Source organism: Citrus clementina, unplaced genomic scaffold (assembly GCF_000493195.1).
Source record: "Citrus clementina cultivar Clemenules unplaced genomic scaffold, Citrus_clementina_v1.0 scaffold_2, whole genome shotgun sequence".
Classification (NCBI taxonomy): Eukaryota; Viridiplantae; Streptophyta; class Magnoliopsida; order Sapindales; family Rutaceae; genus Citrus; species Citrus x clementina.
Window position 1 is genome coordinate 14436015 of NW_006262688.1, and position 14524 is coordinate 14450538.

General features: G+C 33.0%; 2 protein-coding genes across 2 annotated transcripts; both read right to left on the reverse strand.

The window, feature by feature from the left end:
- Positions 1-1110: 1110 nt before the first annotated feature.
- Positions 1111-4223, reverse strand: LOC18053587 (F-box protein SKIP14). Its single transcript, XM_006447099.2, has 2 exons — positions 2892-4223; positions 1111-2160 (listed from the first exon to the last, which is right to left on the reverse strand). The coding sequence occupies exons 1-2, from the start codon at positions 3717-3719 to the stop codon at positions 1600-1602; spliced, it is 1389 nt and encodes a 462-aa protein (XP_006447162.1). The 5' UTR covers positions 3720-4223; the 3' UTR covers positions 1111-1599.
- Positions 4224-6692: 2469 nt separating this feature from the next.
- On the reverse strand, positions 6693-13463 carry LOC18053588 (glucose-6-phosphate 1-dehydrogenase, cytoplasmic isoform). The gene is made up of 16 exons (XM_024190782.1): positions 13336-13463; positions 12734-12917; positions 12406-12491; positions 11940-12003; positions 11663-11849; positions 10984-11141; positions 10837-10905; positions 10547-10605; positions 10287-10323; positions 9973-10044; positions 9480-9627; positions 9206-9240; positions 8567-8716; positions 7445-7560; positions 7200-7245; positions 6693-7121 (listed from the first exon to the last, which is right to left on the reverse strand). The coding sequence occupies exons 2-16, from the start codon at positions 12905-12907 to the stop codon at positions 6954-6956; spliced, it is 1569 nt and encodes a 522-aa protein (XP_024046550.1). The 5' UTR covers positions 12908-12917; positions 13336-13463; the 3' UTR covers positions 6693-6953.
- Positions 13464-14524: the final 1061 nt, after the last annotated feature.

Below are 14524 nucleotides of genomic sequence, written 5' to 3' on the forward strand. Positions count from 1 at the left end.
ATTTTATAAAATTTTAAATGGGGAAAAATTTTGAAAATTAAGTATTGAGATCCTTCTCACAACTACTAAATTTAATATAATAAATAGCATAAATTTCATATCTAATAAATTTAAGATATCATACCACAAATATTTTTTGTTTAGTTTAATGATCATATTAATGAGGATTTAATTAGTTAAATATTCAAACTTATTCTTAATTTGAAATTATTCAAAAAAATAATGTGAATTTTTTGTAATTAATTTCCTAAAATAGTGTATGTTTGCACAATTTGAGGAGTGGAAATATCATCATCTAACGAATTTTTTTGTGCCTGAGGCATCTAAGTGATAAGCAAATAAAATTTAATTTAGACTTTTAAGTTTTAAAAAGAAAACGATTTAATTTTTCCAATTTCAGTCATCTCTTCATTTATTTAATTTACAAGAAATTATCTCTCAATCACTTCTTCTTTGTCGCGATTACAAGTAGCCACTAAATTTTCGAATAATATCACTTAATTACCTCAACTTTTAATTTGATATTAATGAGCCACTTGACCGAATAATTTTGAAGCTGTATTATCTGATTTTGGACTAAAATGGACAAAATAATGCTTACCGGCATGCTATGGAATGGGACGCACGGGGTTAATATATGCCCCTCAGAGCTTCACTTCCATAGTGAGTGTGGTGGCCTAAACAAGGACTTCTGCGTTTAGAGAGACAAAACCTTAACCGATTAAAGCCATTTTTAATAAATTTACCGTATATTGTGAAAGGATATTGCCCAATTGGTCCAATCACAATGAAGGAGGCTCTACAATAGATATGGTAAAAACAGAAAATTATTCTAAACTTACAATTGCATTTCTAGCATATGAAATCCTCTTTCTTTTTTTTCTTTTTTTTTTCATTTTCACAGCCACCAATCATGAGTCAAGAAGCTCATGAGACATTTAAGTAATGACATTCGCATATGCATTTTACATATGAAAAAATCATAACTTCAGAAGAAACTAAACGTGAAGGCTGCCTTATAAAGGAGATCATATAAGAAAATAACAATAATAATAATAACAAGGAACACATTATTAATCATTATAAAGTTAAGAAATTAGTCACTCCAACTCCCACCACCACCAAATATAATAATAACAACATTAAAAAATGTGACTAAAAAGTACAATCCTGAAAAAATAACATATACTTCCAGTTGCATCATTACATAGCATAACAACATAGCATCGATACTCCTGCTTCCCGCCACTTAGCAGCAATTGTTATTCGGCATCCAACTTCCAAGCAACCTGAATTATGAACAGCAGACTGTCCTCTGTTCGTTCAATGCAAAACATCCTCTCATAATAGTCTCATCAATCTATACTTGTACATATCCCTTTTCTTCAATCCTTGTACTTTTTCCCCTCTCTCTCTCTCTTTTTTTTTCTCCCTTTTTTGATCTTTTAGACCCAAAGTAATGTATCGACCAGACAAAACAGTGACAGCAGCACTGCAGCAGTAATGAGTTTCCCTGCTTGACATCTTTACACTAGATCAATGGTTGTATTTACTATTTGCACATATTATCCCGAAGGCAAATCATGCATATCACGGCTACTAGCCACACAGACAAATCTCATACCTTGTGCCTTGACAAAGAAAGGTGCATTTAGATGATGAAGCACCCATTAGTTCCATCTTCTCTTCACAAATTAGGAGCTCCTTGAAACAATCCAAGCAAAAAAAATCCAGAGAAAACGTCTCCACAAAATCACAGTCCTGAAAACAACACCCACATTTAAAACAGCGTGGTATACAGAGTCTGCAAGACCGGCACAACTGAGCAGTATCGGGTTTTGCCCGGCAACTCTCTGCTGGGCAATCATAAACTAGTCCCAGCTTTTGGCATTTAGGGCATGCATCAATGTCAATTGCACGATCATCATCACATGGAAGATAGAACTGTCCCCAACAAAAATACTGTGGTACACAGGTTTTCTGCTGCATATTGTCATCTGCACCAAGCAAGGACTTCAACTCTTCAAATTGCTTTCTTGTTACATCGAAAAGGCCACCAATTCTCAAACACTTTATTCCTGGGAAGCCAACAGAATTGAAGGCTCTCAAACTGCCCAAAATTCCCTCAACGGTGAGTCTAGAACAGCCAGGCACGCAAAGCTGCACACAAAATCCGAATTGTAAGCTCATCACACTACAGAGCATATAACTCAGGAAGTACGGAACTACAAAACCAAAATCCGCTGAAAGGCTTGAAAATTTAAAATCTATAAATCCTGACAACTTTCAAACTTCAATCAAGTGAAGAACGAACATGTATTGAAACCAACACTACATTGTACTATGCAAAACACCAACATCAGAAAAGAGGGTATAGTTTAATTGATAACAGTTCAAATCATAGCTTCAATCTTATCCGAGAGCAAGTTTTACATGTCAGGTTATGTGCACAATAGAATAGAATTACACTGTCAAAGGACATCAAGAGACACCACAATTCTGCCTAAGAAAAACTGCAGGGCATCAGTCCAAATCCTTGGATAAAGTAGCTTCAGACTATGCTCTTACAATAAAATAATAAAAAAAAAATCAACTTTACCAACCAGAAAGTTAAAAAAACCAGTTCAAAAGGAAAACCCTATGCTAAGCAATAAGTTACAGCGATATTCGCATCAAACCATTAATCATCACAAATTCATTGGCTTCTAACTAGGTTGTCGTTATACTGGAATAATTCATCCAAATATGAAAAACAAATTTAGTTAAAGTGAGTTAAAAGCAGAATGCGGCCACGCGACTTTCCAGAACATCACAATTCACAATTCACCACACATCCACATCTAATCAAAACGGTAGAATAAGAACACTTTAATGAGGCTGTAAATACTAACCTTTGTCAGCCTTGGATTGCTTTCAAGCACACGCCTCAAACCACCATTTGTGATGCCAGAACACTCTGATAGGCTCAAGCATTGAAGAATTCCTTGAGCCCTGCTAGTTAACTTCACAAGACTATCATCAGTAATCTTCTCGCTCAAAGGCGGCTCAATTTGAATAGTTCTCCATAGCAGGGGATCACTCCTAACTGCATCACGGAAAGATCGACAAACCCTTTCAACTGCAAGGAGGTCTTTCGCCCCAAGATAACCAAGAGCAAAAATCAAAGCATCATGAGGAGCGCCTCCTTCACCGCAACCCAAATCATCTCCCTTATTTTCATTACCAACAACTCCATTATTTACATTACCAGAAGAAGCAAAACCATCATCACAATCTCCATTGCTAATCTCATACTGGCTAAAACTACTGTATATTTCATCATATTTCAATATACCCTTTTCTTTCTGTACCCTCATAGTGCCGTTCCAAACAAAATTGAAACCAGAAAAGTGCTTAAGATCACTAATTTCAAACTCATCCATCTCAAAAAAACACAAATCCTCCAAATCCTTCTCATCAAACACACACAAATCTTTCCAATACTTCTCAAAGCAACCTGTAATGGAATTAAATCTAGACTCTTTTCCCATGTCAAAAGGATCAACAGGCAACTCAATGGCATTATTATTATCATCATCATCAGCAACTTTACAACTACAGGCTTCTTCAAAGTAGCTATTTTTCAATTCAGTGTTTTCCATTCTCTCACAATCCCTATTCCCTGACTCTGACTCCTTATCTAAACTGCTAAAACTCTTTGAATCGCCACAATTCATCATTATATCAAGATAGCTAGCAAATTTAATTAGAGCCGGATATATAAATCACAGAACACTCAAACGTATCAAAAATATTTTCTTTTTTTTTATAAAAAAAAATTAAAAGACAATACCTGAAACTTGTTCCCCCCCAAAAATAAAAAATTACGAACTGGGTTTGGGAAATAAGAGGAAACACGAACTGGGTTTGGGAAAAAAGAGGAGATTGCAGCTTTTGTGTATTTTTTTTTTTTTTTTTGAGAGAGACGAAGATTAATTGGAACAAATAAAACCTAGTAAAAATAAAGAGAGATTTGGGGAAATAATAATGGGATTCTTCTATTTTTTTATTTGTTGAGAGAATGCGTGCATAAATATATATTTATAAGGATTGTGCTTGTGTTGTGTGAGTGGGAAGAAATTGAAGGGGGTTTGGAAGCAGAGACAGAACAGAACTCAAAGTAGTTTCTTTTGTTTAATTAATTACATACGAATGAAAGCGTGTGCTGTGACTGTGAATGTGAATGTGAATGTCCTTTTAAGATAGAATTTAAAACTTACTTATTTATTAAAAAAAAGAAAATTTTGCTTCTGCCCCTCGAATGAAATTGCAATCCAGTGCGATCCGCACAGAGTTTGCTACAGAGATAAAGATTTTACGTGCTAAGAAATATAACGAGAGATTAAAGAGATAATAAATTACTTAAATGAATAAATAATTCTAAGATATGTATATATTTATTTCAAAAAATCGTTGTGTAAGTGTCATTAAATCAAATTTGATTACATATGTTATGCATTCTATTATTATTGGTGCATTCTATAATTTCTCCTCATACACATGTGCATTTATGATAACGTCATATGTAATTTTATTCTTCATTACAACACTAAATAATTTTAAGGAAAAATACCACCGTCCACCTGTTTTTTCTAATTTTTTAAAAAATACACAATTTTTTTTTTGAATCCACCTAAAGTTATATTTTGTTTCACTTTTCCACTTCCGTTTGGAATCTGTTAAGAAAATTAACGGAAACTTTAAAAAATAACCATTTTACCCCCCAAACCGAAAATAATAATTTTACCCTAAAAATTACCAAAAATAATCAGATTAAATCTAAATATTTTTCCCATCGGTCAATAAAGAAATTAATTCCACAACCATCAAATGCAGGTTTTTTTTTTTTAAATATGTCTGTAATTAGAATGTTATAACAATAGTATTAAAAATAGCCAAATCTCGCAAATCATCAATTGAATTTAAGATAAATAGAGTTTTATTATTTATTGAGTTATAATCTCTAGTAATTAAGATATTTTTTGTACTTCATTAACATACCAATAATGATATTCATCATTAAATCTGATTATTTTTTATATTTTTAAGGTGAAATTGTAATTTTCATTTTGGGGGTAAAATGATCTTTTTTTTAAGTTTCTGTTAATTTTCTTAACAGATTCCAAACGGAAGTGGAAAAGTGAAATAAAATGTAACTTTAGGTGGATTCCAGTAAAAAAAAAAAAAGAAAAAGAAATTGTGTATTTTTTAAAAATTAAAAAAAAAAGGTAGACGGTGAATATTTTTCTTAATTTTAAACTTATTTGAAAGTATAGATAGCATGGTATTGTTAAATATTTAATTATGCATCTTAGAATAAATGTCCCGCTAAAATGTATCTCATAAATTTAATCGTAGATAAATTTATGTCATGATGTAAGTGTTGAGGCCAACAAATTTGGGTGCATGCAAAATAAACAAATTAATTAACAAAATGTAATGTCGCAACTGCTTGGGCGGGTGCAACTAATTGATAGCGGTTTGGTGGATTTTCTGCATTGATTACTGATTAGTTTGTTGCAGCTTAATGCCTTTAATTAACCATGATCAAGTACTATCAACTATGTAATGCTTCGAATAGGTACTTTGTGCAATTACCATATATTGACAATCAAAGTAATTATTAGGGATGTGATTTTAGCTGTTGTGCGGAAAATATTTTCTATTAAATAATTTTTTTTTCATATTCGTGTGGAAATTAAAAATATCTTAAGAATAAATATTATATCTTAAAAATATCTATATTAAATATATGTTTATTCTTAAATTATAAAACTTAATATCCTTTTTTGTTTTAATTTATAAAGATATGAATATCAAATAACTATATTTAATATTTTTTTATTTATAAAAACAATCGAGATGCTATTTATATTCAGATATTGAAAAAAAAATTATTCAAAACGTTTGTTTAAAGACCTATTAAACAAATGCTGCCCTAAGTTGACGAATAGAAGAATAAGGAATTTTGACAAGAGTGAGGAAAAAGAGAGGCATATGTGTTGTGGTTGCTAAAGAAAACTTTTAAAGAAAAAGTGTCATTTTCCACGGAAAGTTTTCCACTCCCTCCAAGGTGTTTCTTTTTACAAATATTCTTTTATTTATTTGTCACAACTCACAAACACAATATTCTAGACCATGAGCGTTTGATGTTCTTCCAAGACAAGTTATCAGCGCACAGTTACATGTCCTTTTACCACCACATGGCTCCAAGCCGAAAGAAATAAAAAAAAAAATTGTCAATGTCAAGAAGGCTTCCCTTGGCGTGCGGAACAAGCCGACTTCAGGCAAAAGGAAATGAAGGGTCAAAGAAGTTTTATTGTCGCTGCATTTCTGAGATGCTTCACCTTTCCATTACCTTAGAAAAAATAGGATATTTTGCGGCTAAAATTGGAATTATGGACTTGCTTTTTATTATCTAATAAGTGTTTACTTCTTTGGGAAGTAAATGAATTCATTTAAATAACAACCAAGGCTAAAGCTTTAGAGAAGCTAGCCAGCATAAGAATGACTGAATGTACTCTTTCACCCCAACAATAATGAAGCCATGCGCAAGATCCCATCTGATTAGATTTTGTATAAGCAAGCTGTTATATTACGAAGTCCTGAGAAGTCGTTCGTGAATCATGATTCAGATAGATAGCTGAGCAAGCTTTAGCATAAAAGAGTCACTGCTCGTCACAAATTTTATTGATTTGATTTAAGTACTTATTATGCACAATATTAGGCATATATATTTTGATACACGGCTGAGCACAAGTAGTTTTCTGACACACGAATAAAGCGGGATCGCTGGTAAAAAGGCCATGAAAGCAGGATTACATGGCTGCATTATTGCATTAGAACTCTGGTTCTAATTTAAAAAAAAAAAAAAAAAACAACTTATATGGCATCTTATAAACATTTTCCAAATCCTACAAGGTGGGAGGAATCCATATGTACCCATGTGTCTGAACATAACCAACTTTAGAGAGCAGCTCATCTGCTTCAGCAGGACCTCTGCTGCCTGGTTTATATGGCAATGGCTTCATTTCACCATCATCAATTCTATGCAGAAGAGGTGTGAAAATCTCCCAGGCCGCCTAACAATTGAAACAGTAAGACAATTAATTGTGATTCACTGTGAGGAAGATTCCAACCCAAGTGCATGAAGTTCTTACCTTCAACTCATCTCTGCGAACAAAATGCTGCTGATCACCCCGTATTCTATAACAACAAATCCCAAAATCATCAGTAACAAATGCATGTTCACATAAAGCATTAAACTTGCGAAGTAGGCATGCAAAAAAACCATGTTTTTACTTTTTATATTGAGTATTGACACGTCACATTGAATGCATGAAATTTGAAGTTGTGCCAGAGTCCAATGATAAAATGGCATATTCAGGCATATAAGAGATCATACGTGTCAAGAATAAGACGCTCATAAGCCTCCGGGATGGTAACCCCTTGATACCGTTGCCTGTATGACAAGTCTAGTTCGCTTTGTGCTGTTGACATCTCCAGACCAGGCTGCTTGACCTGCATGGGAGACACAGAGAGAGAGCAGTTCAGTCGGCATGAACTTAAATTGCTTCTGGTTCTTACCAAAAAAGTGTATTCCTTCTGCCTTTCATTCGTAACTATGCATAGCTGAATATCTTCAACCCAATTGGTGAAAGTATCTCTCAAGAAGAATATTTTTTTACAACACCAAACAAAGAGAATATTTTGTTGCAAGGGAACAAGATACTCATTATTATTCAACGATTATTACGCAGAGATTACCCAAATCGACTAGTATTATTCTACAAAAAGCCAAACTCCTGTTCGACATAAAAAGGGAATCTTCTATCACAGCAGAAGTAGGAGCATTGCAACGCCCAATAAACTCTCCAAAGCCTGATTTCTTTTATTTAGAGATGGTACATAAATAAATTTTGCAGAACCTAAAGGAAAAACTAGAACTGATTCAGATCACTATTCTCAAAGTTGATGTAAACCAAATAAGCAAGGAATTTTTTAGCAATTATTCAACAAGATGGTACATAAATAAATTTTGCAGAACCTAAAGGAAAAACTAGAACTGATTCAGATCACTATTCTCAAAGTTGATGTAAACCAAATAAGCAAGGAATTTTTTAAGCAAGTATTCAACAAGATGGTTTCATAAATAATACAGCATTCTGCATGTAATCCTGTTACGTTTGTTGCACATTTAAAGTCTAGTGATTCACTGCAATTTACATACTGACATAGTCATGAATTAACAACTGTAATGAAATTTGGGAACCAGAAGATTATCCAAAATTTGAGATAAGCAGACTGATATAGGTCAAACAACAAAGCAGGAGATAACCACATTTGAACTTATTTTCAGACCAAATCTCATGAGTTGGGAATATGTTAAGCAGCAGCTTTGCAAAAATCCTCAAGAATCTCAATTCAAATTTTAACATTAAAATGCAATATTATATAGAGGACAAATAGTTCAAGAAAAAAAAACTATGGAAACAGCTCTCATAATGATATCATCAGAATTACTCACAGTCAGCTTCATGTACATGGCTTCGGATGGTTGAAGCCGTATTACAAATTCATTTCTCCCCTGCTTTTTACCTGACCAATAAGACAAAATATTTGAGCAACTGATTATGTTCATATATTTGGAGAGAATAAAATAAAGCACAGCAGCATAAAATCATGGAATTGGTAAGCAAAAGGTAATTAATCATGTTGACCCAAGAATAAGCTATTCAACTGATTTCAGTGCTTCGTGTGTTTGCATTAAATGGTTCACTCGCTAAAGAATCAGGCAACCATTTTCACATGCAAAATCCCTATAACAAGAAAACCTCAGCTGACAACTATAACCTGTGTACCTACAGCTGATTTATCTACTGCCTCATGAACTGAATCACAAAAATCCCCACTCAGTCTTCTTACATAAGTGAAAACTGAGTTCTAGGTCATATTTCATAAATTCTGTAACTTTTTCTAATGATTATACAGAATAAGCCAGATAAATTACTACATTTCACAGTCCAGTTTGATATGGAAGACTGTAGCAGTTCTGCAATGGAACAAAAGAAAATTTTCACAAAAAAACTTGACCAGAATTTCGTGCCGTACATTTTTATTAACACCACGAAAACCAAAAACTGAGCAATAAAAAAACTCCTTTTTATTTCATGTTTCCCGCCTTTAGTATAAAAGGGACACCTGAAAACAAATAAAATAACTAAATTGGCAAAGGCTGTGATAGAGGGGAAAAGAAATAAAAATAAAGATTGTGCATGGATATAGGTCAGCACATTAAGCATAAAAAGAAGACACCCATTAAGATTGAGCCTGTGAGTGAGATAAGAAATCAATTTCCCAATACAAAATTCAGAATTTTTTTCAACAAATTGTAGTAAGCTCAAAATTTAACAAATAAATAAATCAAAAAAGTATAATACCCTCCCATCTTTCATTATGTATGCGCAGAACTGCAGTGGCAAAAGTTGGGGTGTTTGAGTGATCAGGAACTGTTGGATCGTCCCTATAGCCATCATATTGTCCAAGAACAACCTCCTCATCTTTGATTGGGAGTACTGATTGAAGAACCTGAGCTTCTCACACTTATTAGCAAATGTCATGGGAAACGTATGTATGGACTCAGATCATAAAACTCCAAGAATACTTAAAGAAATCTAATGTCAGAGGAGTTACACAACAACCATGACATTCATAGACTCCTTTAATTGGACACAATCAAGAATTCATAAATCCTTCTCATTTGCAAAAGTTTTCCTTATTACTTGTTTCTATAATTGTATCATTGCAAAAGGAGAACAAGAACAAACATGATGAAAATCTTGGTTCAATTAAATGATAGGAAATTCATATTAGGAATATATATAGATGATTAAATTGCATTACTTTTCAGTGACATTTTGAAAAGTTACAGACCTTCACTTTCTCATCACGGATGTGCTCAGGTTTCAAAGAGACAGGCTTCTCCATAGCAACAAGACAAAGAACCTGCAGTTGGCAAAATATCAAAATGTTAATATAATAGGAAAACTTTAAAAAAAGCCTTTCTTTCTCCTTCATGTACAGTGTTGAATAGGTAGAACCCACATAAACTCCTGTTCAGGATATTTGTGAGTATTCTTCTGGATGATCCCACCAAATAGCTTCAAAAATATATTTTAAAATCAATGATGCAAGTATGACTTCTTACCACACAAAACCTTTTTCATATCAGTATTATTTTCTCTCACCTGTAATAGATGATTTTGAATAATATCACGGATAATCCTGCAAAGAATATGGTCATAATTATTAGTAATATAATGCATAATCAGTCATCAATGTCATTAACATTTAACTCAAGGTAGTTTGATATCAGATATTGATGATTCATTCGTCACAATTTGTTTTCCAGTCCAGCAACAAAATAAAAGCACCATATGAATCCAAAGGCATGATTCTTCATTTTGAGGTAGTGCACAAAAAATTGGAACGCATTTGTAAGGCATACCCATATTCATCAAAATATCCTCCACGACCTTCAGTTCCAAAATCTTCTCTGAAGACAATCTGCCAAAAAAACTACAGATTTAACCTTGTAGCATATAATCACTTGGAAATCCACTGCCATGTTTAGGCCAAAATTCCCATTCTTTCATAATCATAGCAAGCACTCACAACATGCCACTACAGCCAAACTCGGAGCGCCTTCAAATAAACCTATTAACAGTTATGTAAACTTACTACCCTAAAACCAGTTAAGTAACTTGCATATATAATCCCTGTCAGTTACATTCTCACCTGTACATTGTCAATGTTGTCACGATTCCAAAGGGGCAAAAACATACGATTTGCAAAGCGTAGTACCAACTGCAATTAACATAGAGATAAGATTAGGTTTAGTCTACCAAACTACATAAACAATAACGAAGCACTTCTCTATCTTACCAAGTTTTGCACCAGTTCCTTTCCCAAATAGTGATCAATACGGTAGATTTGTGGTTCTTCAAACAACTCCCCAATCTGGGCACTAAGTTTCTCAGATGAGTCCAAATCCTTGCCAAATGGCTTCTCAACAACAATACGTGTCCAGCCACCAAGATCAGCTGCAAAAGGTTGGAAAAATACATTACTACAATAAAATGCAAAGCATTTTCAACTCAACAAAAGCTCACTGATTTGAATCAGAACTTCAATACTAGAGTATCAAGAGCTTAATTGTTATTATAAAAGCATAATGCAAAGCCCAGTGAATGTTAGGGCTGATAATTTATTTTCTAATGGACAATAGCCAGTTAAGTACAACTCCCAATCTTTACGTCAAATCTATATCATATGAATAAATACTCATGCAATTTGTTGGATTTGAAGAGCATCCAGCTTTGCTTGATGAGGAACTTAAAGAGTTCTCTTTATCCAGCACGCCCAAACTGAGATTTTCCAACACTAGCAAACATACTCATAGGACTAAGGATTGCAAAAAATTAAACATCATCTTAAATTTTTCTGGTAATTTAAATTTGAGACTACCCTTTGAAGCCATCCTAATATGGCCAGAAAATAAGCAAAACGCAGCCTCACTTGACAATTTCTACATAAAGGCAGTTCCGATTGTCAGAAAACTTACATCTATTCATGCAGCACTTCTTAATCATCCTGGAAACAGATGGATATACAGACGGTGGAAGTGCAAAATAAAAGAGTCTACGAGATGATCCTTCCAAACTGTTTTTTGATGATTCATGTGCAGAAATTTCCTTGTCCAGCAATTGAAAGCCCTCCTCGGTGTCATAAGAACCACTTACATATTTAATCTGCAGAAAATTTTCAATTCAATGACATGTTACTACAGAGTAGCACAACTAAAATGATAAAGAAAACATTTAGGAATGAGACATGCTAACCAGCTGCAAAAACTCTGATACTTGCTCTGATTGTCCCGGTGCGCTTTTGTCATTGATAAGATATCTGCAAGGCGTTGAAATAAATTAATCCCTAACATTTTCTTTGTTCATCAAACAAAAAAATAAGTATGTCATAGAACAATTGAAGTGATCAGATAGCATGTATATACCATACAAAAAGACCTGCAGGGATCTTGAACATAACAGTACAATGTGAAAATGAAAACAAACTTCACAAGAAAATGACGAAGAAGATAAAAATAACAAGCCAATATTTCAACCCACAACTATTTATTTACATTACTACTACAAACTGCAGGAATACATGAACTGCTGAAACAAAGCATACTCTCTACTTTTTATCATTAGACCCATCTAGAAGAAAGAATGTCACACATCTGAGATATAAAATGGGTCAAAAGAAATAATGTTATAAATTTAAAAACAAAAGTGTAGTATCTCTCACCCACGAATGCGATTTCTCAGCTCATCATCCGAAATCTTAGTCCTTGCATAGCCAAATATGTGAACTTCATTTGACTGTAAAAACCCCTGCACATGCCAACACCATCCCAAAATAAACACACCCAGAGAAGACAAAACAGAAACTTTACCATAACAAACCATAGATAATCACCCAGTTAAAACTAATTTTCCTAGGTCAGGCATATATATTGAAAAATAAGCTGAATTAAGCCAGTCCAGAAAGCAACTCAAATGGATATCATCAACACTTTCATTATTAAATGATAACAAATTATATGAAACCTAAAGAGAGAATGATCTGATCAAACCTGCCGATAAAGATTGAAGAGAGCAGGAAAAGTCTTTTTCTTGGCAAGATCTCCAGAAGCACCAAGAACGATAATTGAAAGACATCCAGTTTCAGGCACATTGTCATTGTCTCTTGAGAATGAATCATTCCTCAAACTTGACCTTTTCTCCATTATCCATTGACCTGATCCCATCTCCTACTCTCTATATACCCAAAAAAACAAAGGGTCCTGAATTAACTTTAAGGCGCATGACACCAGAAAATTAAACTTTCCTTAATTATGAGATTAAATTGTTAACAAAAATCATCATAATTGACCAAATTTCCTCGGTTGTATCGCGAAATACATAGTTACAAACAGAAATACAAATCATGCAAACACACAACCACACGAAAAAAAAAATTGAAACAGAGAGAGAGAGAGAGGGAGCGTTTTAAACAAACCAAAAAAATCCAAATTTCCAGATGAGAAATGAACTGACGGATCCAGAATAGCTCAGAATTCAATTAAGGGAAATGATCAAAGTACCAAAACGACAAAAACTAATATGTTGGGCATGAATTGAAATTTAAAAACTGGTTACAGAACTGAAAAAAGATTTCATTATTCATACAACATACCTGTTGAAAACTGAACGAAGAAAGATTGTTGCTGGAGTTGAAAACAAGGATGTTTGATTGCGAGTATTATGTTCCTAAAAGGTTGAATTTTTTTTGTTCTTACAAAAACAGTAAGAATTTGTTTCACCAACTTTTTTGTTATGTCAGCAGCCGTAGTTGACATGGACATTTTCTTTATCCACACTTGCTTTCCCCCTAAACTATAGTTTATTTGCAATTTTTTCCTCAGAAAGTAAAGATTGTCTTGCTGAAGGACTATTTTTTAATCTTTCAGTTTTATGGATACCAAATTATACTCAAATCTGTATAATCGATTTTCTAAATTCACCCAAAATTAATATTTTTATGTAATAAGGATAAAATATATAGAGATATTAGCACAATATAAACATATCTATAACACAAAAAATTTATGTGAAAAATGACAATCCTAATAAAAACTGTTAGTAGTCAAGTAAGATTAGAGAAAATTTCCCAATATCAAAAATTTTTATAGCCACGCCTCTTGTACCAAAATTCCAGTAATATCAATAGAAATTGTCTGTATTTAGAAATTGTTATAATTTTTATAAGTGAACCTAACTGCCTTATTTAGTGATTGATATGACTCCGTCTTAAGTAAGTAAATCATAAAATGAAACTGTTTTTTGCCTAAATAAGAATTTCTCTGAAAATAGTTTAACAAACCTAATAAAATTACAATACAAGTTCTTATCGAAATATTTCCTACAAATATGAGTGTCTTTATGCTGCTTCTCTCTACGCCTCTCTCTTTTTTTGTTTTAATATTGAGTATCTTTAGGATATGAATAAATGAAATTCAAGATGTATTATTTGAATCCCACCTTATATTATTCGTTTATCATCTTATCTTATTTAGTTTTGATATAAAATAGAGGGACCAATGCTATAAATTTCAAATTTATGCATGTACCCTTTTTTTAAGCACTATAAAAAATGTTACAAGTCAATCTTAATAACATTTAATGACTTGTTTAATTTAGCATGAAAAGAAACTCTACAAATTTAGGATGCACGCATATGAGGTTATTTGAAATTTAGATTAATTAAATTTAAATTGAAAAATTATCTCTGCACCCCCTCTCTTTTGTCATACGTACATTTAACTACTACAAAATTTTTTAATATATTATGTACATCTTGGCTAAGTAGGCACGGATATCAGTGG

What these genes read in the sequence shown, in the direction of transcription:
- LOC18053587 (XM_006447099.2), bottom strand. Translation starts at nt 3,719, where the DNA reads ATGATGAATTGTGGCGATTCAAAGAGTTTTAGCAGTTTAGATAAGGAG. An exon ending in GCAATCCAAGGCTGACAAAG is followed by an intron (nt 2,161 to 2,891) that starts GTTAGTATTTAC and finishes TTTTGTGTGCAG; the next exon opens with CTTTGCGTGCCTGGCTGTTC.
- LOC18053588 (XM_024190782.1), bottom strand. Translation starts at nt 12,907, where the DNA reads ATGGGATCAGGTCAATGGATAATGGAGAAAAGGTCAAGTTTGAGGAAT. An exon ending in TCCGTGATGAGAAAGTGAAG is followed by an intron (nt 9,628 to 9,972) that starts GTCTGTAACTTT and finishes TGAGAAGCTCAG; the next exon opens with GTTCTTCAATCAGTACTCCC. An exon ending in TTCGCAGAGATGAGTTGAAG is followed by an intron (nt 7,122 to 7,199) that starts GTAAGAACTTCA and finishes TTCAATTGTTAG; the next exon opens with GCGGCCTGGGAGATTTTCAC.